Consider the following 25,439-nt stretch of genomic DNA (forward strand, 5'->3'; position numbering starts at 1 on the left):
ATTTTGCAACCCCTACCCAAGTTGGAATCCAATTTCCACTCTTCTCTACTTCCCTATCAAGCCTATTTCGTGGTTTAGGCATCACAACTCCTGTATATGTCTTTACTTTTTCTCTAAGTGTTGCAAACCTACTCATAATGTAAGTTATAATCCATTCTGTCGCAACTGGAATCGCGACGGGACGACGATCCAAATAAGAAACGGGTTTTGAAAAGAGATTTGGAGTCGCCACCATAGTTTATTTTGGAAAACTACGGAAAAACCATAAAATGATAAAGCACGGTCCACGAAAACCAAAGATTGGGTTCGGGAGTCGGTTACGCGTGGGGAAGGTGTTAGCACCCCACAACGCCTGCCCTAAGGCAGTAACCGACTCCCGAACCCAATCTTTGGTTTTCGTGGACCGTGCTTTATCATTTTATGGTTTTTCCGTAGTTTTCCAAAATAAACTATGGTGGCGACTCCAAATCTCTTTTCAAAACCCGTTTCTTATTTGGATCGTCGTCCCGTCGCGATTCCGGTTGCGACAGATGGCGACTCCACTGGGGACCTTTAGAGAGTCGAGCCATTTAATTAGATGCGCGAATTTGGTGTGGTTTTGCTTATGTGTTTTTCTTTCCCTTTTCTCTATCTATGCTTGATATTTAGAATAACTGCAATAACTGTGGAATATTGAACCCTAGGGTAGACAATATGTTTATATCTGCCTGGGAATTTTTCTGGTTGTTTTGCAGGTGAGGGTTTGGGTGTGCATAATTTCCTCCCTTCACACACACACTTTCGGCATATCATGAGTGGGGCCCTATACCCGGGTCTGAGCGTAGCTTAGAATTAGAGGAGTTATGTAGCGGTGTCACTCTGGGATGTACTTCCTGTTTGGCTATCGTGAGAACTCCAACTAGAGTCTGTTCTCTTCATATGTGTTTTCACACCTAGTTGATTACTCGACTGTTGTGGAGATGCTATGAAGGGGGCCATAGCTCTAGTGACCTTTGACCTTTAGGTTCAGGAAATCATCCTTGTGAGATTGCATATACTTGACCTTGAACTCAAAGCAATGAACCTTTGGTAGGGCACGATGGGAGGAATATATGCTTCTGTAACCCTCACACTGTTCATGTTTTTTTATGATATTACATTTCATACCATGCATGTGCTTTGTTTTGTCATGTTATTTTATTATCATGCATCATATTCATACATCATTTAGTAACATGTTAATTTTAAGGGAAATCACAGGTACCTACTTGACTTCATACGAGATGGATGTTAACACAAGATCCGATGCTACACGGCACACCGACTCTTCCGATTTAAGAAAGAAGTATAGTCTAAGGACCCATGTTGGAAATTTGACCGGGCTGATAAACTTGGGCAAAAGGCTTAAGACTATAAAGAGAGAAACCTTTCAGAGAAGATATGGAAATTTGTTGAATTTAATGGAGGTTGAAGTACAAATACCCGCTATCACAGCCTTGGCACAATATTATGATTCTCCGCTTCGATGTTTCACATTTCAAGACTTTCAGTTGGCGCCAACCATAGAGGAGTTCGAGCATATCTTGGGTTTGCCATTGGAGGGCACCACTCCCTATCAACATTTAGAGCATCATGGCTCTATACCCACTATTGCTACCATCATGAAATTACATCCCAAGGAGCTTGAAGACAGGATGATGATGAGGAATCAAGTGCATGGGTTATCACAGGGATATCTAGAGCAATATTTACATCACTTGGCTGATAAAGAGGATTGGGAAACTTTCATGGATGTATTAGCCCTCACCATATATGGCATTGTCTTGTTTCCCAAAATAGAAGAATTTGTGGATTACACCGCGATAGACGTCTTCGTGGCGAGTAAAAGCAGATCAGAGAATCCTGTAACAGCAGTTCTTGCGGATGTTTATGGGACTTTGAGTTTTTGCCATGAGAGAAAGGGAAAGAAGATTCTTTGTTGCTTACCGGCGTTGTATACATGGATGACAACGCGCGTGTTTAAGGAGATGGTCGACGTCAAGAGTCTATCGGAGACTTTGTCACACCAAGGGCTTAAAGGTAAAGGAGGAAACGATTGGGCCCGATTCCTTGCCGGCTTGAGCGAAAGAAGTATAAAATGGCGCCTTCCTTGGTTCGGAAATAAACTGGCTATACAGCATTGTGGTAGTTTTCCTAATGTGCCTCTCATAGGTGCCCGGTACTGTATCAATTACAACCCTCTTTTGGTGCAAAGACAATTTGGGCATCCTATAAAAGGGGCACCTTCATCAGATTACCTTGCTACCCTATTCATTTATTACGAAGACGGGCATTTCATCGAATTGTTAAGAAAGGTTAAAAGCGCCTGGGAAAATGTTGTTCGAGCAGAGAAGGACTTGAGGGATGGAGTAGTGGATAGCAGGGTTAGTTATCACACCTGGATTCTGGAGAGAGTGAAAGTAGTCAAATTGCCTTTCAAGCCAATCAAAGATCAATCAGCTAGTGAAGGACCATCTCAAGTCCCAGAAAGTGAAGAGGTGCAACAATTGAAGGCTGAGATGGAGAAATTGAAGGTGAGAAATGCTAGGTTGGAGAATGAATTACAAAGAGCGCGTAATGATCTTGTGGATATGAGAAGTGAAAATGAAGAAAAGTCGCGAGCTTATGAAAACATTGTCAAAAGCCAGAAGGCTGAGAGGGATTACACATTTCGAGTGAAACAGGATCTAGCGGCCGCGAGTAAGGAATTATCCTTGAGGGTAAATGAGAAGAAGGTGGCTTTAGAAGAGGGAAAGCAGTGGAAGCATCTCTACGAAGAAGCCAAAAGAGATAAGCGAGAAGCCCTGAAGAGACTAAGAGAAGCGCAGGTGCAGGTAGAAAAAGCGGGGCATGAGATGAAAGAGATGGCCATGTCGTTTGAGGCGGATATGAACCGGGAGCGTTGGAAGCTAGCAGAAGCAGAAGAAGATCATCGAACTCTGATAAAACAAATGGAGGAATATATTGAGGAACAGGAGGAGCGATGGAGGTCGATAGAATTTGAAGAAAGGCATCAGGCCTTGATAAAGCAAATGAAAGAGCACATCGCAGAGCAAGAAATGGCTGAAAAGCACTGGAAGGAAAGCTTCTCTCAGTTGGCTGCTTTGGCAAATGGGGCAATTGAAGACATCCCCAGGATGGTGTCGAATGCTGAAGCTAGTACTCATTTTCGTAATTCACCAGCAGAAATAGAATTGTTTATTAATCATTGTAAATGGTTGGTGGTAGAGATGAAATCTTTCATTGCCCGGGCGCGGGATTGATGTACATCAGAATTATGCGTTTTGTTCCTTAGACTATGTAATGGGTCAAATTTTATTTAAATGAAAGATAGAGGATGTTTGTTTGGTATCGGCTTGTGTTAATTTTCCATCAGTATTGTCATCGTTATCCTGTGATTTCCACTTATCACTAGCATGCATCATGTTTTCTTTTGTTTTGCATTTTTCATCCTTATCTAATTTAATTTAATAAAAAAATAATCATCAGTACAAGTGAGAAAACAACGGCAAATTTTCCAAGACATCCGTATAGGACCAGAGCTAATTCGAAGGTCATGGAGAATTGGGAGCAGTCACACGAATCTATTAAGGCCGATGTCAACCAGTTGAAGGATCAAATGGCCCAGATTTTGGCGGCTCTCGAAGCCCTAAAGACTACGGGAGGGACGACGCCTGCGCAAGTTGAGGGAAGTGCTCAATATTACCCTCCGGTGTTCAGTTCTGGGAGCCAGTCTGTTCCGTTCCCAGTGTATGGATTACCTCCAGGTTACACCCCACCTGTGGGAGAATACACAGAAGGGGAGCAGACTTCATTCTCTTTCCCTACCACTGCCAACGTACCGCCAATCAGTATTCAGGGACCTGTTGTAATGTCCGCACCTATGGTAAATGAAGGAATGCATGCAAACATGTCTGATGGAATACGAGTAACTCCGGTGCCACCTGTGATTACCGGAGAGGGCTTTTCTACAGGGGCTGCGCCACATACTTTGTTTCAGGGGGTAACTGGTAATGTCGATGGGGCAAAGGATAAACTTGAGAGCCTAGAGGCAAGATTGAGGGCTGTGGAGGGGTATGAAAGTTATGGATTTGGGGATGTTTATAGATTGAGCTTGGTTCCTGGCGTCAAAATTCCACATAAGTTCAAGGCGCCAGATTTTGAGAAGTATAAGGGAAATACGTGCCCAAAGAGCCATCTAACCATGTTTTGCAGAAAGATGGCTGCATATGCTTACGATGAGCAGCTGCTCATTCATGTTTTTCAAGATAGTTTGGCTGGAGTGGCATTAAACTGGTATACCCATTTGGAGCCGACTCGAATTCGTTGTTGGGCAGACTTGGCTGATGCTTTTGTGAAGCAGTACATATACAATACACATGTCGCGCCAGATTGTTTACAGCTGCAAAACATGTCGAAGAAAGACAACGAAAGTTTTAAGGAGTATGCTCAACGGTGGAGGGAATTGGCTGCACAGGTTGAGCCACCTTTGTATGATAGAGAAATGGTGGCAATGTTTGTAAATACGCTCCAACCACCATTTTATGAACATATGGTGGGAAATGTATCTTCAAATTTTGCCGATATCATCGTGATAGGCGAGCGGATAGAGATCGGGTTGAAAAATGGGAAGATTGCATATGGCTCGTCGGCGGGTGCAAACTCCAAAAAACCCAATTTCAACTCAGGGAAAAGAAAGGAGGGAGATGTGCATGCAACATCTGCAACCCCCGTGTGGAGAGGTCAAGCTCCCACCCATAACTATCGACCATACTGGGGTCAACATCCACATGCAGCTAACGCGTCATTTGGTCATCAAATTAGGCCTCAACAACAACCAGGGTACTATCAACCACAATACATTCCGATGAATAATTGGAGGGATGGGGCAAATGTAGGTTCCAATATGAATGTGGGTCCCAATACTTATCCAAGAAGGAACCAGGAAAGAAATTATGTTAACTTTACTCCAATTCCTACAACTTATACGGAATTATTGCCTCAGCTTATCAAACAAGGTCTAGTTGTCGTTTGTCCCCTGAAGCCTTTGCAGCCTCCGTACCCAAGAGGTTATGATGCAGATGCAAAGTGTAGTTATCATGGAGGGGCCGCTGGTCATTCCACTGAGAGGTGTCTGGCTTTCAAGCATAAAGTACAGACTCTAATTGATTCTGGGTGGTTAAAATTCCAAGAGGATAAGCCTAGTGTCGAAGCCAATCCTTTATCAGGGCATGGAAGTGCTTCGACGAATGCTGTCGAAGTGAAAGAACATGAGCTGGTGAGAAATGTGAAAGAAGTCAGGAGCTCTAGGAGGTTTATTTTGGAGGCGTTGCTGAAAGTGGGTATCTTGAAGGGTGTTTATGATGAGAGTATGGCATGCGCGCTCCACCCAGATGCTGAGCACTCTATTGAGGAGTGTATTAAGTTTGAAGAAATTCTGCAAGACCTGCTAGATCGTGGTCTGATGCAGGTATGTTACAAGAGGGAGGAGGGAGATGTATTTGCACAAACTGGTGATGAATCCGGCATGATTGTACCAGAACCATTGGTGATTCGTTTCACTAAGACTACCTCTATCCCACCAACTCAAGGAAGGTCGCCTGTGGTTATCCATGTACTAGCCCCTTTTCCTTACAAGAACGAAAAAGCCGTCCCATGGAGATATGGGACGCATGCGTCAGGCGAAACGCAAAGCGTTGACCCTGTCGTCAAAAACATATCAGGGATAGGGGGAATGACTAGGAGTGGTCGAATTTTCACATCACCAGAGTTGGCACGAGAAAGGGTTAATGATAAGGAAGCAACGATGGCCGCGAAGGCAAAAGAATTCTTAAAGGGGAAGGGTGCACAGACAGAGGAAATCCCCGACAAGGAAGAGAGGAGAGAAGTTTCTGAAGAGGAGGCTTGCGAATTTTTAAAATTCATACAACAAAGTGAATATAAGGTGGTGGAACAGTTAAACCGTATGTCTGCTCGTATATCCTTGTTAGACTTGCTCATGCATTCGGCATCACATAGAAAGTTGCTAATGAAGATACTCAGTGAGGCTCACGTGGAGCAAGGTATTTCGTTGAATAAATTCGAAGGTATTGTTGGCAATATTGTTGCTAATAATTATCTCACTTTACGGATGATGAGATACCAGCTGAGGGAAGAGGGCATAACAAGGTGATGGAAGCTTATCCATGCTTGAATGACCTGGCCTTGCAGACAAAACAGATGCAGCGGATGAAAAACAGTATTGGTGCAGTGAATGAAATACAGCAGAGTGGATGCAGTAGCAATTGGGTGAGATTTTGGTGTATTTGAGTGGAATAAGTATGTGTGGGAACCTCACAGCTCAGAAGGCCTTCCTACAATGGAAGGAAGCTAGAGGAAAGGGAAGAGAAAGTAGAGAGAATTAGTGACTCAAGAGCAATAGGGCTGGCAATGAATTTCAGCAGCAATTTACTAAGCTCAAAAGTGAATCAATACAAGGAAAAGGCCCTCTTATTTATAGTTGAAGAGGAGCCTAATTTCTAATTCTAATTCCCTCCTAAATTCAAATGGTTCAGATTTATTTTGATCAAGCAAGGTCCATGCCTCTTTCCAGCTCATCAAGCAAGGTGTGTGCTTCCTTCCACATCAGTCCATTTCACGTGGAAAATCTTGGTGCATGCCGTAAGCACCTCTTTTTGGCTCTTTTGCTTGATCTATTGATTTATCTTCTTGGATGGCTCAATCATAGTCTCCAAGATTTATTAATTCCTACAAAACAAAGTATAAATGCTTTAGTTAAGAGAAGAAGGATTTTTATAAGTAACCTTCCATAGAAGCAAAATAGTATGTGGTCCTTCTTCCTCTTGAATCCTCTTTGCCATGGCTCTAGTAAGAGGTCCAATGTGCATCTTAGATGGTCTTCCATCAGACCCTCCCTCTTGAAAAAGATCTGTCCTCAGATCTGCTTCATCCTGTTGATCATCTCCTGTGAAAGGAATTAAATCGCAGATGTTAAAAGTAGGACTGACACCATAACTTTCAGGAAGATCTAATATGTATGCATTATCATTTATCCTTTTGACCACCTTGAATGGACCATCTCCTCTTGGACTAAGTTTGGATTTCCTTTGAGAGGGAAATCTTTCCTTTCTCAAATGAAGCCAAACTAGGTCTCCTTTTTCAAAAACTATTTTCTTTCTCCCTTTGTTGTTGTGTTCTGCATATTTTTGAGTTTGTTTTTCAATTTGAATTTTAACTTTCTCATGTAACTTCTTGATAAACTCCGCTTTAGAAGCACCTTCTTTATGAAGAAAAGAAGATGATTCTGGAAGAGGTAGTAAATCAAGAGGTGTGATAGGGTTAAAACCATAAACAACCTCAAAAGGAGAAAGATTAGTAGTCTTGTGGACTACTCTATTATAAGCAAATTCAATATGAGGTAGATGTTCATCCCAAGATTTGTTATTTCCTCTTAATATTACCCTTAATAATGTAGATAAAGATCTATTTACTACTTCAGTTTGCTCATCAGTTTGTGGGTGACATGTAGTAGAAAATAGAAGTTTAGTTCCAAGCTTTTCCCATAAAGTTTTCCAAAAATGGCTTAGAAACTTCACATCTCTATCAGACACTATAGTTTTGGGTAAGCCATGCAATCTCACTATCTCTTTAAAGAAGAGTCTAGAGATATAGCTAGCATCATCTACTTTGTGGCAGGGTATAAAATGAGCCATTTTACTAAAACGATCTACTACCACAAATATAGAATCATACCCCCTTTGAGTTCTTGGCAATCCTAAGACAAAGTCCATGCTTATGTCCTCCCAAGGGGTATTAGCTATAGGAAGAGGTGTATAGAGTCCATGAGGCATAATTTTGGACTTAGCTTGTAAACAAGCTATACATTTAGAACAATGCCTTTGAACATCTATTCTCATGTGTGGCCAATAAAATTTACTTTTCAAAATGTTTAGAGTTTTATCAACTCCATGATGGCCCATGAGTCCTCCTCCATGACTCTCTTTGATAAGAAGTTTTCTAATGGATCCTTGGGGTATACAAAGTTTTCCTTTATTAAAAAGATACCCCTCAGAAAGATAGAATCCATCAAAAGGCTTCTTAAGACATGATGAATAAGTGGATGCAAATGTTTCATCATTTTCATATAACTCTTTTATGTCATCAAATCCTAATATTTGAGATCCTAGGGTTACTAATAATGCATGTCTTCTAGATAAAGCATCCGCAACAACATTAGTACTCCCCTTTTTGTGTTTGATGACATAGGGAAATTGCTCAAGATATTCCACCCACTTTGCATGTCTTTTGTTTAGCTTTGCTTGCCCTTTAATGTACTTGAGAGATTCATGGTCAGTGTGTATGATGAATTCTCTAGTTACCAAGTAATGCTCCCAAGTTTTCAAAGCTCTAATGAGGGCATACAACTCTTTGTCATAGGTAGGATAGTTTAAGGTAGGCCCCCTAAGTTTTTCACTAAAATAAGCTACGGGATGTCCTCCTTGTATTAAAACAGCTCCTATTCCTACCCCAGATGCATCACATTCTAGTTCAAAGGCTTTGGAAAAATCAGGCAAAACTAGAATAGGTGCATGTGTTAACTTGTGTTTCAAAGTCTCAAAAGACAACTCTTGCTTATCACCCCAAATAAAAGGCATATCTTTCTTGACTAGCTCATTTAAAGGAGCAGCTATGGTGGAGAAGTCTTTCACAAATCTTCTATAAAAACTTGCTAACCCATGAAAACTTCTCACCTCTCCTACATTTTTAGGGGTTGGCCAGTCTTGTATAGCCTTGATCTTCTCTGGATCAACATGTACACCGTCTTTTCCCACTTTGAATCCAAGGAAAATCACACTTTCTTGACAAAAAGTACATTTGTCAAAGTTGGCAAAGAGATGATGTTCTCTAAGAAGAAGCAAGACTTTTCTGACATGGTTAAGATGTTCTTGAAGGCTTTGACTATAGACTAGGATATCATCAAAGTAGACCACTACAAATCTGCCTATGCATTCCCTAAGCACATGATTCATTAATCTCATGAATGTACTTGGAGCATTGGTCAAGCCAAAGGGCATGACTAACCATTCATACAAACCAAACTTGGTCTTGAAAGCAGTTTTCCATTCATCTCCTTCATGAATTCTTATTTGATGGTATCCACTTTTAAGATCAATTTTGGTGAAGAGATTTGCTCCATGTAATTCATCCAACATGTCATCTAGCCTAGGAATGGGATGCCTATACTTGACAGTTATGTTGTTGATGGCCCTACAATCTGTACACATTCTCCAAGACCCATCCTTTTTAGGTACCAACAACACAGGCACAGCACAGGGACTTAAACTCTTTTGGATCCACCCTTTGTTCAACAAGTCATTAACTTGTTTCTCTATTTCTTTTGTTTCCATAGGGTTGGTTCTATAGGCTGGCCTATTGGGTAGGCTTGCCCCAGGCACCAAATCTATTTGATGTTCTATTCCCCTCAAAGGTGGTAATCCACTTGGTACCTCTTTGGGAAATATATCATCAAATTCCTTTAAAAGTTTTTGCAACCCCTTTGGTAGAGAACCAAGTTCATGAATGATTGAAACAAATGCCTCTTTGCAATAAAGAAGGAAATGAGGTTGTCCAAGAAAAAGATTTTTGGAAATATTCAAGGTTTGAGGTTGGACAACTTCATGGGCTGAGGCATGGGTTACCAAATTCTTTCTTTCTTATTTTCTTTTTTCTTTTCTCCATCCAACTTCTTCTTAAGAATGATCTGATCCTCTCTTACTTGTGAAGGTGTAAGAGGACACAAAATAATTTTCTTTCCTTTGTGTTGAATGGTGATTTTGTTGGTGACTCCATCATGTAAAGCTTGTTTATCATATTGCCAAGGTCTTCCAAGTAATATGTGCCCAGCTTCCATTGGTACTATATCACAAACAATTTGATCTTCATATTTGCCAATGGAAATAGGTACACTTACTTGTTCTTTAACTACTATTCCATCATCCTCTTTGATCCATTGAAGTTTGTAAGGTTTAGGATGAGGAGTAGTGGTTAAGCCAAGCTTTTCTACCATTCTAGAACTACAACAGTTGCAACAAGAGCCACTATCCACTATCATTGAACATGTCTTTTCTAAAACTTTGCATCTTGTGTGGAATAGGTTCTCTCTTTGTGACTGTTCTAATTCTACATGTTTACTTTCCAGGAGTCTCCTTACCATAAGTAAGTCACCATCACAAGGTAAAGCTTCTTCTTCTTCAGAAGTGGATGTCTCAGACTCACTATATGAAGAACCCTCACTTTCACTCTCATGCTCAAGGATGTAAGTTGACTTTCTATTGCGGCACTCAGATGCATAGTGCCCTTTTTCCCCACATCTAAAGCACTTAGTCTCCTTACTCTTATGATCTCTTGAAGGTTCTTTGACTTTTTCTTTTCCTCTCTCTCTCTCTCTGTCTTCATATCTTGGCTTGGTTTGACTACCCTCCCTCTTATACTCTTTCTTATGGTAAGAATTATGAGGGTAATCTTTCTTGGTGGAGCTTTTCCTCTTTAGTTGTTGCTCAACCCTCACACAAAGTTGGACTAACTCATTGAGATCATTGTAGGGTATAAGTTCAACCCTATCTCTTATGTCATAGTTAAGTCCACTTTGAAACCTAGCTATTGTTATCCTAGGTTCTTCTCTTATCCCAGCTCTCAACATGAGTAACTCCATTTTTTGTCTATATTCCTCAACACTCATGTTCCTTTGTTGGAGTTTATGGAGTTTATCCATTATCTCCCTATCATAGTAGGCTGGTACATGCCTCCTCCTCAAGGCAGTTCTTAACTCATTCCAATATCTAATGGGAGGTAAGTGTCTTAGCCTATAATCTTTGATCAAAGTTGTCCACCAAATTAAGGCATAGCCTTGAAAGCTTAGAGAAGCTATGGTGACTCTCCTTTCATCATCTATTTGGTGGCACTCAAACAATTGCTCAACTTTCATTTCCCACTCTAGATATTCTTCCACATCATCCTTTCCATGAAAAGAAGGTAGATCAATTTTAGGCTCTCTTGGGTAATGTTCTCTAACTCTATGTTGTCTTCTAGGAGGCATTTGGTAGTGGTCATCATTGTGATGACTACTATTTTGCTCAATTTCACTTGGAGAAGATGATGATTCTTCTCTTCTCCTATGGGAAGACCTCTCTTTCTTTTTATCTTGATTAATCAAAAGTTGACTAATCATATCTTTGAGCTCACTAATCTCTTTATCCCTTTGTTCAAATCTTTGCTCAAATTCTTCCCTTAAAGACATTTCACTATTGGGTTTCAAACTTCCTTGCACACTTGATTGACTCATTCTTGTCAAAGGAAAAGGTTTTCACAAAGTTTTCAAAATATTTGACAAGTAATAAGTGAAAAGATTTTCACAAGCTTTCTTTGTTTTTGGTGAAAAATTTCTAAAGAGATTCTAGAAGCAAAAGATGTTTCTAAGTAGCTCCCAGGAAGAAGAGGTGAGTCACAAATGGACAAGCTTAGAAACCAAGTTCTTCCTTAGCCAGAGTTTCCTTAGAATGTTCTTTTACTTTAGTTTCTAAGTAGAAATTCTTCAAATTCTTTTTAAATGTTATGAACCTACAAACCAAAGAAAGGTTTACTATATGCTATGCTATCCTAAATACCACGGAGACCTAAAAACAAAAGGATTACTCAAGACATTTAAGGAAAGCAATAAAGATGCAAGAATGTAAATGCTAGACGGCCCTAAGTGAAAGTGCAAGTGACACTTGGAGCCCCTTGACACACTTCCACACTAAGAAAACGAAATTGGACTATTACAATGTTCAATTGTGAACTTGGAATTGCTTCAAGAGCATTTTTCCAAGTCACTTGGCTCAAAAACAGCAAAGAAAAAAAATATACAATTTCTAACAGCAAATTCCGTGATATTTGATGTAAATAAACTTGAAATGAGGCCTAGAAGTAATGTGAGCTTTGTCTTCTTGCTGCTGCAGAAAGCTACTCAAAATGAAGGTGTGAGTTGCTCTTTTTCCAGGTTTGAAATGCTGCTGTAACAGAGTTTTTTAGCTGCTGGACAGTGGTGTTTGGGCTGCTGTTGAGTCTTCCTTCTTGCTCCACTTTCAATGCTCAAACCACTTCCTAGGAGACTACCAAAGTAGGAGAAGAATTCTGGTACTGGATGCCCCAAACAGCTTGCACATACTCTCCAAAACTCAGCAAAATCACACCAAATAGATTAAAAATCTGCACCAAATTTCTGCACACTGCACCAGTATAGGCTGCTGTATGGAACACTTTAGATGCCAAAAAAATAGACACAAACAATTGGACAACACACAAATGAAAGTAGGTACACAAGATGAACTTATCAAAGGCACTAGAATGGATGAAGAAAGCAAGAAAAACACAAGCACAGCTCAGAAATTATTCCAAATGCAAACTGTTTGATAATTTTCAGAAGTGTTTGATAAAATGCCCCAATGAATTTCAGATTTTGTTTTTGATTTTTCAGGGCCTGTAATCTGGATTGGTTGGTTCTAATCAGCTTTTTAACACTTGATACTTCTTCTTTTGATCATGTATTTTCATTTTTAAACATTGAACCAGCTTTTTCACAATCCAGCAATGAATTTTACACTAAAATTACCAAAACAGTGGCTGGAAAACAGAAACTGCACTAGAAAAATGAACTAAAATGGTGGTTTTGGAACCCAAAATGAGTAGCAGTGTTTCAGCAGCTTGGATGAATGTTCAAACAACTTTTATTCATGATATTAAACATGTTTAAACTCTTAAACAACTGAATTAATGCTTACTACTCAAATTCACTGGTCCACTTCCAATTTTAACTCAAAATTGATGGTTTAAGTATCCAATCTGCATATAACTTCAATTTTGACCAAATGAACAGTATTAGCAACTTTTAATCATCCATTTAGACTTGTTCAAACTGTCCAAACACACAGAAATAGCAGGATTCGAAAATCACCCTTGCTATGGCCAAATTATGCAGCAAAAACCATCAATGAACCAACCAAATTTAGCTTTTCATGGAATCAAAAACTGGACAGCAAAGGAAATGACTCTAAGAAGTGTAAAAACACAGATCTAAGCTAGATTTAATGTGCTTAGCATGACCAAACTCAGATTATACAATTCAAGGAAACTTAGCACGGTGAAAAGCTTGGATTAAAACAGTAACAGTGATTTGAAACCAGATTTCAAGCAACTCAACCACTCATTTTTCAATTCTGTGATTATTAGGAGTTGCTATCACTTCAAACACATGTAAAAACAGTAAACAAACTTGTACAAAGCTTGAAAATAAAGAAATCTGGACTGCATCAGCTGATATCAAATTAATCCAGAAATGATGTTTTATGCAGATTTTTCTACTGGAATCAATATTTGCAATGCTAATTGGCTCAAATGATCAAAGCTGGACATGTTGCCATTGCTTTATATGATCAACATAGAGCTAGCAATTGCTCAGGACACACTTAAAACGAAAATGAAAGCTAGAACAGAATCAAATACTTGATGACAGAGTTGAAAAACTGCACAACAGGACATGACCATGACATTACTGGAAAATGAAAAAAATAAAGGTAGAAATGACTCAAACAAATAAAATTCACCGTTTAAAATGAAAGATGGACATAAGGCACTGTAAGAACACAGAATTAAAGGCTGGAACAGAATTACAGAAGCAAAATTAAAACTGAAACAGAAATAGAAAACAGAAACAGAAAACAGAAACAGAAATGGAATTCAGCAGAATTAAATTGCAGAATGAGAAGAAATGCTTAGCTCCTTGGTGCGTGGAGAACCTAAGCTCTGGATACCACTTGATGGAAGCTTATCCATGCTTGAATGACCTGGCCTTGCAGACAAAACAGATGCAGCGGATGAAAAACAGTATTGGTGCAGTGAATGAAATACAGCAGAGTGGATGCAGTAGCAATTGGGTGAGATTTTGGTGTATTTGAGTGGAATAAGTATGTGTGGGAACCTCACAGCTCAGAAGGCCTTCCTACAATGGAAGGAAGCTAGAGGAAAGGGAAGAGAAAGTAGAGAGAATTAGTGACTCAAGAGCAATAGGGCTGGCAATGAATTTCAGCAGCAATTTACTAAGCTCAAAAGTGAATCAATACAAGGAAAAGGCCCTCTTATTTATAGTTGAAGAGGAGCCTAATTTCTAATTCTAATTCCCTCCTAAATTCAAATGGTTCAGATTTATTTTGATCAAGCAAGGTCCATGCCTCTTTCCAGCTCATCAAGCAAGGTGTGTGCTTCCTTCCACATCAGCCCATTTCACGTGGAAAATCTTGGTGCATGCCGTAAGCACCTCTTTTTGGCTCTTTTGCTTGATCTATTGATTTATCTTCTTGGATGGCTCAATCATAGTCTCCAAGATTTATTAATTCCTACAAAACAAAGTATAAATGCTTTAGTTAAGAGAAGAAGGATTTTTATAAGTAACCTTCCATAGAAGCAAAATAGTATGTGGTCCTTCTTCCTCTTGAATCCTCTTTGCCATGGCTCTAGTAAGAGGTCCAATGTGCATCTTAGATGGTCTTCCATCACAAGGCTCTTCACGTCTCTGTGAAATGCCTGGATCATGTTATTGCGCGTGTTTTAGTGGACAATGGGTCCTCCTTGAATGTTATGCCGAAAGCAACCTTGGAAAAGCTACCTTGCGAAGGAATGCATATGAGGCCGAGTTCAATGATTGTGAGGGCGTTTGATGGCAGTAAAAGAGAAGTGATGGGAGAGGTGGATTTACCAATGCAAGTTGGCCCGTGTGTCTTTCAAATAACGTTCCAGGTTATGGATATCCTGCCAGCTTATAGTTGTTTATTGGGGCGCCCATGGATTCATTCGGCGGGAGTTGTGCCTTCTACACTACACCAGAAGTTGAAGTATGTGATAGGAGATAAGCTGGTGATAGTATCAGGAGAAGAGGATCTTCTTGTGAGTGGGCCATCATCCACACGCTACATCGAGGCAGCTGAAGAAGCTCTCGAGACAGCCTTCCAATCGTTGGAGATTGTGGGAAATGCTTGTGTGGAACCGTTTCCAGTAAATCCTCGTCTATCATGTGCTTCTATTATGATGGCAAAGATTATGCTAAAAGAGGGCTATATATATGGGGAAGGTTTGGGCAAATATCGGCAGGGGCGAGTATTCCCTCTAGAAATCGTTGAAAATAAGAACAGATATGGCTTGGGGTACAAACCTACCAAGGAAGACAGGAAAAGGATGATTGAAGAAAGAAAAGAGCGCAGTCTGGCCCGTGCAGAAAGACGAGGGCCCAGAGAGAGCAAAATTCACATTGTTGACATCAAGGAAAGTTTCCGCAGTGCTGGATGGATCAACACTGACCAGATAGCAGCGGTGGAGGATGAAGAAAGGTCTCAAAGTTTGAGCTTTTTGTGGGCTTGCTCCCCTGATACTCAACTCAACAATTGGGAAATACTGGATTTACCTGTGATGCTTAATGTGAACAAAATGTAATAGTTTTAATTAAGCTTATAGTTTCGATTGGGGCTTTAGAACTGAAGTTTTGCGGATTGATTCTTTTTTACTTTTCACTCAGCGTGATAATAAAGTTGCATTTCATCATCATTTGGCATTTTTCTTTGTTTATCTTATTTATTTATACTTTTTCATAAATTTAAATGATGCAGATGTGACAATGATTGTTTTGAAAATAACGATATCAATGTTCCTAATTTTGAGCACCCTATCAATAATACGGAAGATGATTTCGAAGATGATGTGGAACCCTCTCCAGAATTGTTGAGATTAGTGGAACAAGAATCTAAGGAGATAAAACCCCATCAGGAGGAGATTGAAATACTCAACTTGGGAGAGAAGGATGAGATAAAGGAAGTGAAAATCAGTACTAGTATGAAAACGGAAGTGAGGGAAAGATTGCGTGCCCTATTGAAGGAGTTTAAAGATGTGTTCGCATGGTCTTACAATGACATGCCGGGTCTGGATACCGATATTGTGCAGCATAAGCTCCCACTCAAGCCAGAATGCCCTCCAGTCAAGCAAAAACTAAGAAGAATGAAGCCGGAAATGTCACTAAAAATTAAAGAAGAGGTCCAAAAGCAATTTGACGCAGGATTTTTGGCTGTGGCAAGATACTCACAATGGGTAGCGAATGTTGTACCAGTGCCTAAGAAGGATGGGAAGGTTCGAATATGTGTTGACTATCGTGATTTGAATCGTGCAAGTCCGAAAGATAATTTCCCGTTACCACACATCGATACTCTGGTTGATAATACGGCCAAATTTTCGTTATTTTCGTTCATGGATGGATTCTCGGGATATAATCAAATTAAAATGGCACCGGAAGATATGGAAAAAACGACCTTTATCACGTTATGGGGAACATTCTGTTATAAGGTGATGTCTTTCGGACTCAAGAATGCTGGAGCAACATACCAAAGGGCAATGGTGACACTCTTTCATGATATGATGCATAAGGAAATTGAAGTTTATGTGGATGACATGATTGCAAAGTCGGAATCAGAAGAGGAGCATATTTTCAATCTAAGGAAATTATTTGAGAGACTGAGAAAGTACAAACTCAGGTTAAATCCTGCCAAATGCACGTTTGGAGTAAAGTCTGGAAAATTGTTGGGCTTTATTGTCAGCCAAAGAGGGATAGAAGTTGATCCTGACAAAGTAAGAGCGATAACGGAAATGCCTGCGCCCAGAACAGAAAAGGAGGTTCGAGGTTTTTTGGGAAGATTGAACTACATTGCTAGGTTCATCTCCCAATTAACTGCTACTTGTGAACCAATGTTCAAGTTACTACGGAAAAATCAGTCTGTAGTCTGGAATGAAGATTGTCAAGTTGCTTTTGAAAAGGTCAAACAATACCTGCAAGACCCTCCTGTATTGCGTCCACCTATGCCAGGAAGACCGCTCATTTTGTATTTGACCGTATTGGATAATTCAATGGGTTGTGTATTGGGTCAGCATGATGAAGACGGGAAAAGAGAGCATGCTATATATTACTTGAGCAAAAGATTCACAGATTGCGAACAACGATATTCGTCGTTAGAACGAACTTGTTGTGCACTGGCGTGGGCTACTCATCGTCTAAGGCAATACATGTTGAGCCACTCTACTTGGTTGATATCCAAGATGGATCCTATCAAGTATATTTTTGAAAAGCCTGCTCTCACTGGAAGGATAGCTCGATGGCAGATGCTACTATCGGAGTATGACATTGTATATGTTACTCAGAAATCTATCAAGGGTAGCGCTTTAGCGGAATATTTAGCCCATCAGCCCATTAATGATTATCAGCCAATGCAACCTGAATTTCCTGATGAAGATATCATGGCTTTATTTGCTGAGAACAAAGAGGACAAAGATGAAAAAGCCTGGACGGTATTATTCGATGGGGCCTCGAATGTAATGGGGCATGGAATAGGGGCAGTGCTTATCTCTCCTAAGAATCAATACATTCCAATGACGGCAAGGTTGTGTTTTAATTGCACGAATAATATCGCAGAATATGAAGCCTGTGCCATGGGTATTCGAGCAGCAATAGAGTCTAAAGCAAAAATTCTGGATGTATATGGAGATTCAGCTTTGGTCATCCATCAATTGAAGGGAGAATGGGAGACTAGGGATACTAAATTAATTCCATACCAAGCTTACATCAGGGGATTAATTGAGTATTTCGATTCCATCACGTTTAATCATATACCGTGAGAAGATAATCAATTAGCAGACGCATTGGCTACCTTGTCATCGATGTTTGAAGTTGATCAAGATGCAGAATTGCCAATGATTGAAATGAAGAGTCATGCGAAGCCACGTATTGTCATTTCATCGAAGAAGAGGTAGATGGTAAACCTTGGTACTTTGATATCAAGCATTATCTTAGGACCCGAGAATATCCAGAGAAGGCATCAGAAAACGATAAAAGGGCGTTAAGGAGGTTGGTTGGCAGTTTCATTTTGAGTGGGGATATTCTATATAAGAGGAATCATGATATGGTTCTCCTTAGATGCGTAGATGCAAAAGAAGCCGAGCTGATACTAAAAGAAGTACATGAGGGTACATTTGGCACGCACATGAATGGGCACTCAATGGCCAGGAAGATACTGAGAGCGGGGTATTTTTGGTTGACTATGGAAAATGATTGTTGTACACATGTGAGAAAGTGTGAGAAATGCCAGGTATACGCAAGTAATATCAATGTTCCACCCACGACCTTGAACGTGTTGTCTGCACCATGGCCCTTTTCGATGTGGGGAATAGATGTCATCGGAGCTATAGAGCCAAGGGCGTCAAATGGACACCGTTTCATATTAGTCGCAATCGACTACTTCTGATGAGTCAATATTTTATTCACTTCACTTAGTTTATTGTACCGAATTTAATCGGGGAATTGTGCTTAATTGTCCAGTATTTTCCCATTTTACTGAATTGAACTTAATCCGATCAGAAATTCTTATTTTAATTAATTTGAATTATCTGAGTTAATTATTTGCATTAATAATTACAGGGAAAAGGTTTTGGATTTTTAATGGTAAATGGTGTGTTGCAGAACACGTTGCAGCTTTTATTCTTCATAGCTCACTGTTTTGGAAGATGGGCCCATGACAATTCATTTTGTCAAGCACATATTCACGGAGATAATTTGATGAGGTGCAGCCCATGTGCAAAAGGCAATTACTGCACACGCCACACAACAGCTTACGGATTCCATTTAATTGGGGGTGTGTCCAGCACACAGCAGCACACGTCCACGCCACGGCCCAGCTAGCGTTCAGCACACCCGGCCCACACTTGGGTGCACACGGTAGGTCCAGTGGCATCTGGAAGCAGCTGCCACGTTCATGGTCCAGCAAGGAGAGCAGCGGTGCACGCAGAAAATACACGGTTCAGAAGCAAGTACACGGTCCAGAAAAAAAATAGAGGGGTGCGTGGAGAGAATGGAAGGTGCACACAGAGAAAAACAAGTCCAGCTTTGGAGAATGGAAGGGTTACGGAGAGGAGAGCCGCAACCTAGAAAAGAGAGGAATTTTTATCCAGAAAAGGGGAGCTGCACGGGGAGGGTCCTGGATTTTTAATTTTTTCTGGAATGCTCCAGCCGCAACCATGTAGAAACATATCTTCTCTGCTATGGAGGCTACGGCTGAGGCAGGGACTCTAGGTTGATTTTCAGTAGCAAAGGATGTAGATTTTCTTTCTTTAGGGAAGCATGGTGCATTGTGTAGAACGTCCTGGAAACAACACTCTGGAGTTGTGCATTTATTTGCTGAAGAGTAGCGTCAATTCCAGCTGGGAGAAGTGGTGCACGCGGACTAAAATGGAACGCATCCGCTGATTCATTTGGAGTAACCGAGAAGAATTTGTCATTCTCTTTAGAATAGGCACCCGTTTCTTTTGATTGAAGTTTATTCCAGAAGCACATTTCATTTTCTTTTTTTTTAGAAGCACACGGTGATTGATGATTTCATTTGGAGCAGTTGGCCCATTTCAGTCTTAACTTTATTGTTCATGCATTTACTTTTAAGTGGTATGTCCGTGAATGATATGCGTTGTTATGTATTCAATCAGCAATTCATTTCTTTAGTTCAATAGTTGCATTTTAACAGGTTAACCGCATTCGCTGAATTATACTTCTGCTACGTTGAATTCCATAATGTTAAATACATTTTCTTCCAAACTTGATTTATGCTTTAATTAGTTTACACACTTTAGGACAGTTGAATTTAATATTTTCACTTACTTTAATGATTTTATGTTCGGTTGTTTTTAATTTTCGGTTTCATTTTTTTAGTCAAATTGCAATCACAAAAAAATCACAAACCCCCCCCCCCCCCACTACGTGTTTGATCTGAGACTGAACCAAAATTGGTCCTTGAGAGACGACCTAGGAGTCACTTCCTAGTACTATACTGCATTCTTTTATGCACAACTTTTGTGGGAGGTGCGACCCTCTCATCAAAATGGCGCCGTTGCCGGGGACCAATGGTTCGGTCTTAGGTTTTTGTTGTGTTTGTGTGTGTTGTGTTTTGTCTTGTGTTGTGATGTGATGTGATGTTCTGTTTTGTGTGTGCGTGTTGCATGTATAAAGGTGTTGTGTTTTATTTGTTTCGTAATTTGTAGTATTTTTCTTTTTCCATGTCTACCTATTCTGATTTCGTGAATACTGCTTGTTTTGCTAGTGCCTCTGATTATGATTCTCCTTCTACATGTTACTCTGATTGTAATTCATATTCTGCTGATTTCTATGTTGAGAACAATATGACTCATCCTCTAATTTCTGAGAGTGCTCTTTGTGAGCCGGTTTCACTTAAGGAGGATGATCTTCATTGCGATCTCACCCCTGGACTGATACATTTGCTGCCTAAGTTTCATGGTTTTGCAGGAGAATGCCCACACAGACATTTGGAGGAGCTCCACATCATGTGCTCTTCAATGAAGCCTCCAGATGTCCCTCTTGATTACATTTTCTTGAGCGCATTTCCGCATTCATTACAAGGAGCAGCTAAGGATTGGAAAGACTCTCTTCCTCTGAGATCCGTTACCGATTGGGGATATCTTGAGCATCAGTTTCTGAGTAAATTTTCCCTTGTGCAATATGCTTACAACAACGGTCTTGGATGGAATGACCCTACTTTGGGATGGTATAATGCTCCACAGCATCAATATCAAGAACCACCATTCCAGAGTACTTTCATGCCTCCACCAGTCCAGCAATACCAAAGTCAGCAATATGATGCTCCTGCCCAAATAGCTCCTCAGCCTTCTACTTCTGAGCCTACATTGCAGGAGTTGTTGGAGCAGATGACCATGCAGAACCTTCAGTTTCAGCAAGAGAACATGCAGTTCCAGCAAGAAATAGGAGCTGCCATTCAGAGTATGACTGATCAGATAGGGCAGATGGCCACTCAACTCACTGAGGAACAGTCTCAAGATTCAGAGTTACCATTTCAGACTGTTCAGATTCCAGATGATGATGATAGTGGCATCAACATAGAAGATGGGGAGAAGAGTCATGAGCTTACTACTATGCCATCTACTTTCCCATCATCCTATGTCCCTACCCTTGCACCTGAGGAGACTGATGATTATTTTGAGGACCAGGCAGGTATAAGCAGTAATTTTGAATCAGGTAGACAATTTTCATCTTCCACCACTTTTCCAATCTTTAGGGAAGTGGAGGAAAACATACCTAATTTTGACTATGCTGTCGATGATTATGCTGTTGATAGGTATGTTGGTAATTGTATTGTTGATGAGTCTGTTTTTAATTCTTCCTCTCTGCATGATGAGAATCAATTTTTGATATCAAATTCGTATGTTTATTCTCCATGCACTGAACATGAATCCGAATCTGTGGTTGATATTGTTTCTGAATTTGAAATTGATTCATGTTCTGAGAGTTTATCTGTTGTTCAGCCTGTTACACTGGGATTGGGTGGTATACCCCTGCATGTCATTTCTTTGGAACCACATTGCACTAACCCTATTGCAGGAGGTGCAAATGAATTTGATCAACAAACACCCACAGTGGACAACAAAGGTGCTGACACTGACAAAAGCTTCAAGATCAATAGGCACCTGCTGAACCCACTCATCAACAATCACTTCTTCTTAGATCCAGCTGTGGAAGACATTTCCCTGCTCGATCAAATATGGAGGATGAAGCAGTTCTTCCTCAAAACTTCTTTGCTGGATCCATTGGTGGAAGACATCTCCCTACAAGTCCAAAATTGGCAACTGCCACCATGATCAGGGGAGTTTTCTTTCTCTCTTCTCCCCCTTTCCCTACTTTTATTGCACTTGTCCATGATCTGTTGACTGTTATGATTTCTGATCTTATGCTTATGACACATTGAGGACACTGTGTAGTTTAAGTGTGGTCTATTGGGGGAGATTTTTAATTTTCTTCGTTAGTTTTTGTTTTCTTGGTTAAATTTTTTTTCTTTTCTAGGTTATTTTTGTCGTGTCTTGTGTACAGTTTTACATGTTTCTCTTGATTTATGGACTTTGTTTAGGTTGTAGATGTATCTTTCACTTCATTGATACTCTGATTTGTTTGAAATCTGTGCTTTTCTCTGCTTGGGAAGATGATCATGATGTTTGAGAGGTTGAATTGATTGTGACAATTACCCTGTGTGAGATTTGAGCCACTTTATGTTCTTTCTTGTGTGATATGTCTCTTGACTGCTTGCACATATGCCTTGGCTTGACTCTTGTTGATAATTCTTGATTGATATGCATGTTTGGAAGTGATAAAGGCAGTTTTGTTCTTGAGCCTCTCTAGCCAAATAAGCTTACCTTGTTCTAATCCTTTGAAAACCCTTTTTGAGCCTATACTTTCCCCCATTTCTTTGTTTTGAATGCTCATACACTAGCCCTAAGTGAAAAACCATGATTACCTTAACCTTAGGGAATTTTGGAGCTTTGGAAGTGTCTTGGGAACAAGTGTGGTCTTCTTGGGGATTCATATGCATTGGCTAGTTGGTTCCTCTTCTTGTTTTGTTTTTGGAAATATGAATTGTATCTTGTCTCCTATAGTTGTGTCCTAAACGGAGAGAAAAGAAAAGAGACAGGATGAGAAAAAAAGAGAGCAGAAAAATAGTAAAAAAAAATGTGAATAATGGAGTCAAGAAGAGGATGGAATTAGAGGTTGTGGGTGTGTTTGAATGTGTTTATACTTGTTCCCCATTGCTCCTCTGTTCCTTATGGTGTGTAGCTTCTCATCCATATTTATCCTACCTTGTCCTTAGCCCCATTTCACCCATAAAAGACCTTTTGATTTGAACATGCATATGTTTTGAGTGTTGATATTAGAGGTTTGCCAAGTCTGTTGTTGTTTGCTTTCTTGAGTGCATTGAGTTGAAATTCTTTACCTTATACACTTGAGAGATACAGTGATAGTGCATCTGTGAGGTTCTGTTGCTTTTGATTCACCTCTTGAGCTGATTGATCATTTTGCCATGTCTTGAATTGATTGGATGATTTCATGAGTATCTGCTTTCTCTGATTCATTCTGTGTTGGAATTGTCTACTTCTTTTCTCTGTCCAGATTTCTTGAGGACTGTGTAAATTTTGTTTATTTCCTTGCGAGTCTTTGTTTTCTGTGTGCTAAGTTTGTGTCATACCCTGGATGTCCTTTGAACTGTTCCCTGGTCTGCGTCTTGATTTTGCCCAGGAGTGCAAAAGACTAAGTGTGGTCTATTTTGATGAGTCAATATTTTATTCACTTCACTTAGTTTATTGTACCGAATTTAATCGGGGAATTGTGCTTAATTGTCCAGTATTTTCCCATTTTACTGAATTGAACTTAATCCGATCAGAAATTCTTATTTTAATTAATTTGAATTATCTGAGTTAATTATTTGCATTAATAATTACAGGGAAAAGGTTTTGGATTTTTAATGGTAAATGGTGTGTTGCAGAACACGTTGCAGCTTTTATTCTTCATAGCTCACTGTTTTGGAAGATGGGCCCATGACAATTCATTTTGTCAAGCACATATTCACGGAGATAATTTGATGAGGTGCAGCCCATGTGCAAAAGGCAATTACTGCACACGCCACACAGCAGCTTACGGATTCCATTTAATTGGGGGTGTGTCCAGCACACAGCAGCACACGTCCACGCCACGGCCCAGCTAGCGTTCAGCACACCCGGCCCACACTTGGGTGCACACGGTAGGTCCAGTGGCATCTGGAAGCAGCTGCCACGTTCATGGTCCAGCAAGGAGAGCAGCGGTGCACGCAGAAAATACACGGTTCAGAAGCAAGTACACGGTCCAGAAAAAAAATAGAGGGGTGCGTGGAGAGAATGGAAGGTGCACACAGAGAAAAACAAGTCCAGCTTTGGAGAATGGAAGGGTTACGGAGAGGAGAGCCGCAACCTAGAAAAGAGAGGAATTTTTATCCAGAAAAGGGGAGCTGCACGGGGAGGGTCCTGGATTTTTAATTTTTTCTGGAATGCTCCAGCCGCAACCATGTAGAAACATATCTTCTCTGCTATGGAGGCTACGGCTGAGGCAGGGACTCTAGGTTGATTTTCAGTAGCAAAGGATGTAGATTTTCTTTCTTTAGGGAAGCATGGTGCATTGTGTAGAACGTCCTGGAAACAACACTCTGGAGTTGTGCATTTATTTGCTGAAGAGTAGCGTCAATTCCAGCTGGGAGAAGTGGTGCACGCGGACTAAAATGGAACGCATCCGCTGATTCATTTGGAGTAACCGAGAAGAATTTGTCATTCTCTTTAGAATAGGCACCCGTTTCTTTTGATTGAAGTTTATTCCAGAAGCACATTTCATTTTCTTTTTTTTTAGAAGCACACGGTGATTGATGATTTCATTTGGAGCAGTTGGCCCATTTCAGTCTTAACTTTATTGTTCATGCATTTACTTTTAAGTGGTATGTCCGTGAATGATATGCGTTGTTATGTATTCAATCAGCAATTCATTTCTTTAGTTCAATAGTTGCATTTTAACAGGTTAACCGCATTCGCTGAATTATACTTCTGCTACGTTGAATTCCATAATGTTAAATACATTTTCTTCCAAACTTGATTTATGCTTTAATTAGTTTACACACTTTAGGACAGTTGAATTTAATATTTTCACTTACTTTAATGATTTTATGTTCGGTTGTTTTTAATTTTCGGTTTCATTTTTTTAGTCAAATTGCAATCACAAAAAAATCACAAAACCCCCCCCCCACTACGTGTTTGATCTGAGACTGAACCAAAATTGGTCCTTGAGAGACGACCTAGGAGTCACTTCCTAGTACTATACTGCATTCTTTTATGCACAACTTTTGTGGGAGGTGCGACCCTCTCATCAACTTCACCAAGTGGGTTGAGGCCGCTTCTTATGCTAATGTGACTAGAAAGGTGGTGACCAAGTTCATAAAAAGGGAGTTGATTTGCAGATACGGACTCCCTAACAGGATCATCACTGATAATGCCACTAACTTGAACAACCAGATGATGACAGAGTTATGTGAGGAGTTCAAAATTCATCATCTTAATTCTTCTCCTTATCGTCCAAAGATGAATGGGGCAGTAGAGGCTGCTAACAAAAATATCAAGAAGATTGTGCAGAAGATGGTGGTCACATATAAGGATTGGCATGAAATGCTTCCTTTTGCTTTACATGGTTATCGCACTTCGGTACGAACATCGACTAGGGCAACGCCTTTCTCGCTTGTATATGGAATGGAGGCAGTACTTCCGTTTGAAGTGGAAATTCCGTCCTTACGAGTTTTAATGGAAACCCAATTAGAAGAGGCGGAGTGGGTTCAAGCTCGTTTCGACCAGCTCAATCTCATCGATGAAAAGAGACTAACAGCAGTATGCCATGGACAATTGTATCAAAGAAGAATGAAGAAGGCATTTGACAAAAAGGT

At 40.2% G+C, this 25,439-nt stretch overlaps 1 protein-coding gene across 1 annotated transcript in view; it reads left to right on the forward strand.

The window, feature by feature from the left end:
* The first annotated feature begins 1,982 nt into the window (after window positions 1-1,982).
* LOC148197863 (uncharacterized) overlaps window positions 1,983-25,439 on the forward strand; it is a 28,722-nt gene continuing 5,265 nt past the window's right edge. The window contains exons 1-4 of the mRNA XM_088115654.1: window positions 1,983-2,058; window positions 4,617-5,924; window positions 14,663-14,872; window positions 14,978-15,442. Of these exons, the coding sequence (XP_087971780.1) occupies window positions 1,983-2,058; window positions 4,617-5,924; window positions 14,663-14,872; window positions 14,978-15,442 (2,059 nt within the window). The remainder of the gene's footprint in view (window positions 2,059-4,616; window positions 5,925-14,662; window positions 14,873-14,977; window positions 15,443-25,439) is intronic.

Source organism: Vigna umbellata, chromosome 5 (genome assembly GCF_029865625.1).
Source record: "Vigna umbellata cultivar VRB3 chromosome 5, Vumbellata_1.0, whole genome shotgun sequence".
In the NCBI taxonomy this organism is placed as follows: Eukaryota; Viridiplantae; Streptophyta; class Magnoliopsida; order Fabales; family Fabaceae; genus Vigna; species Vigna umbellata.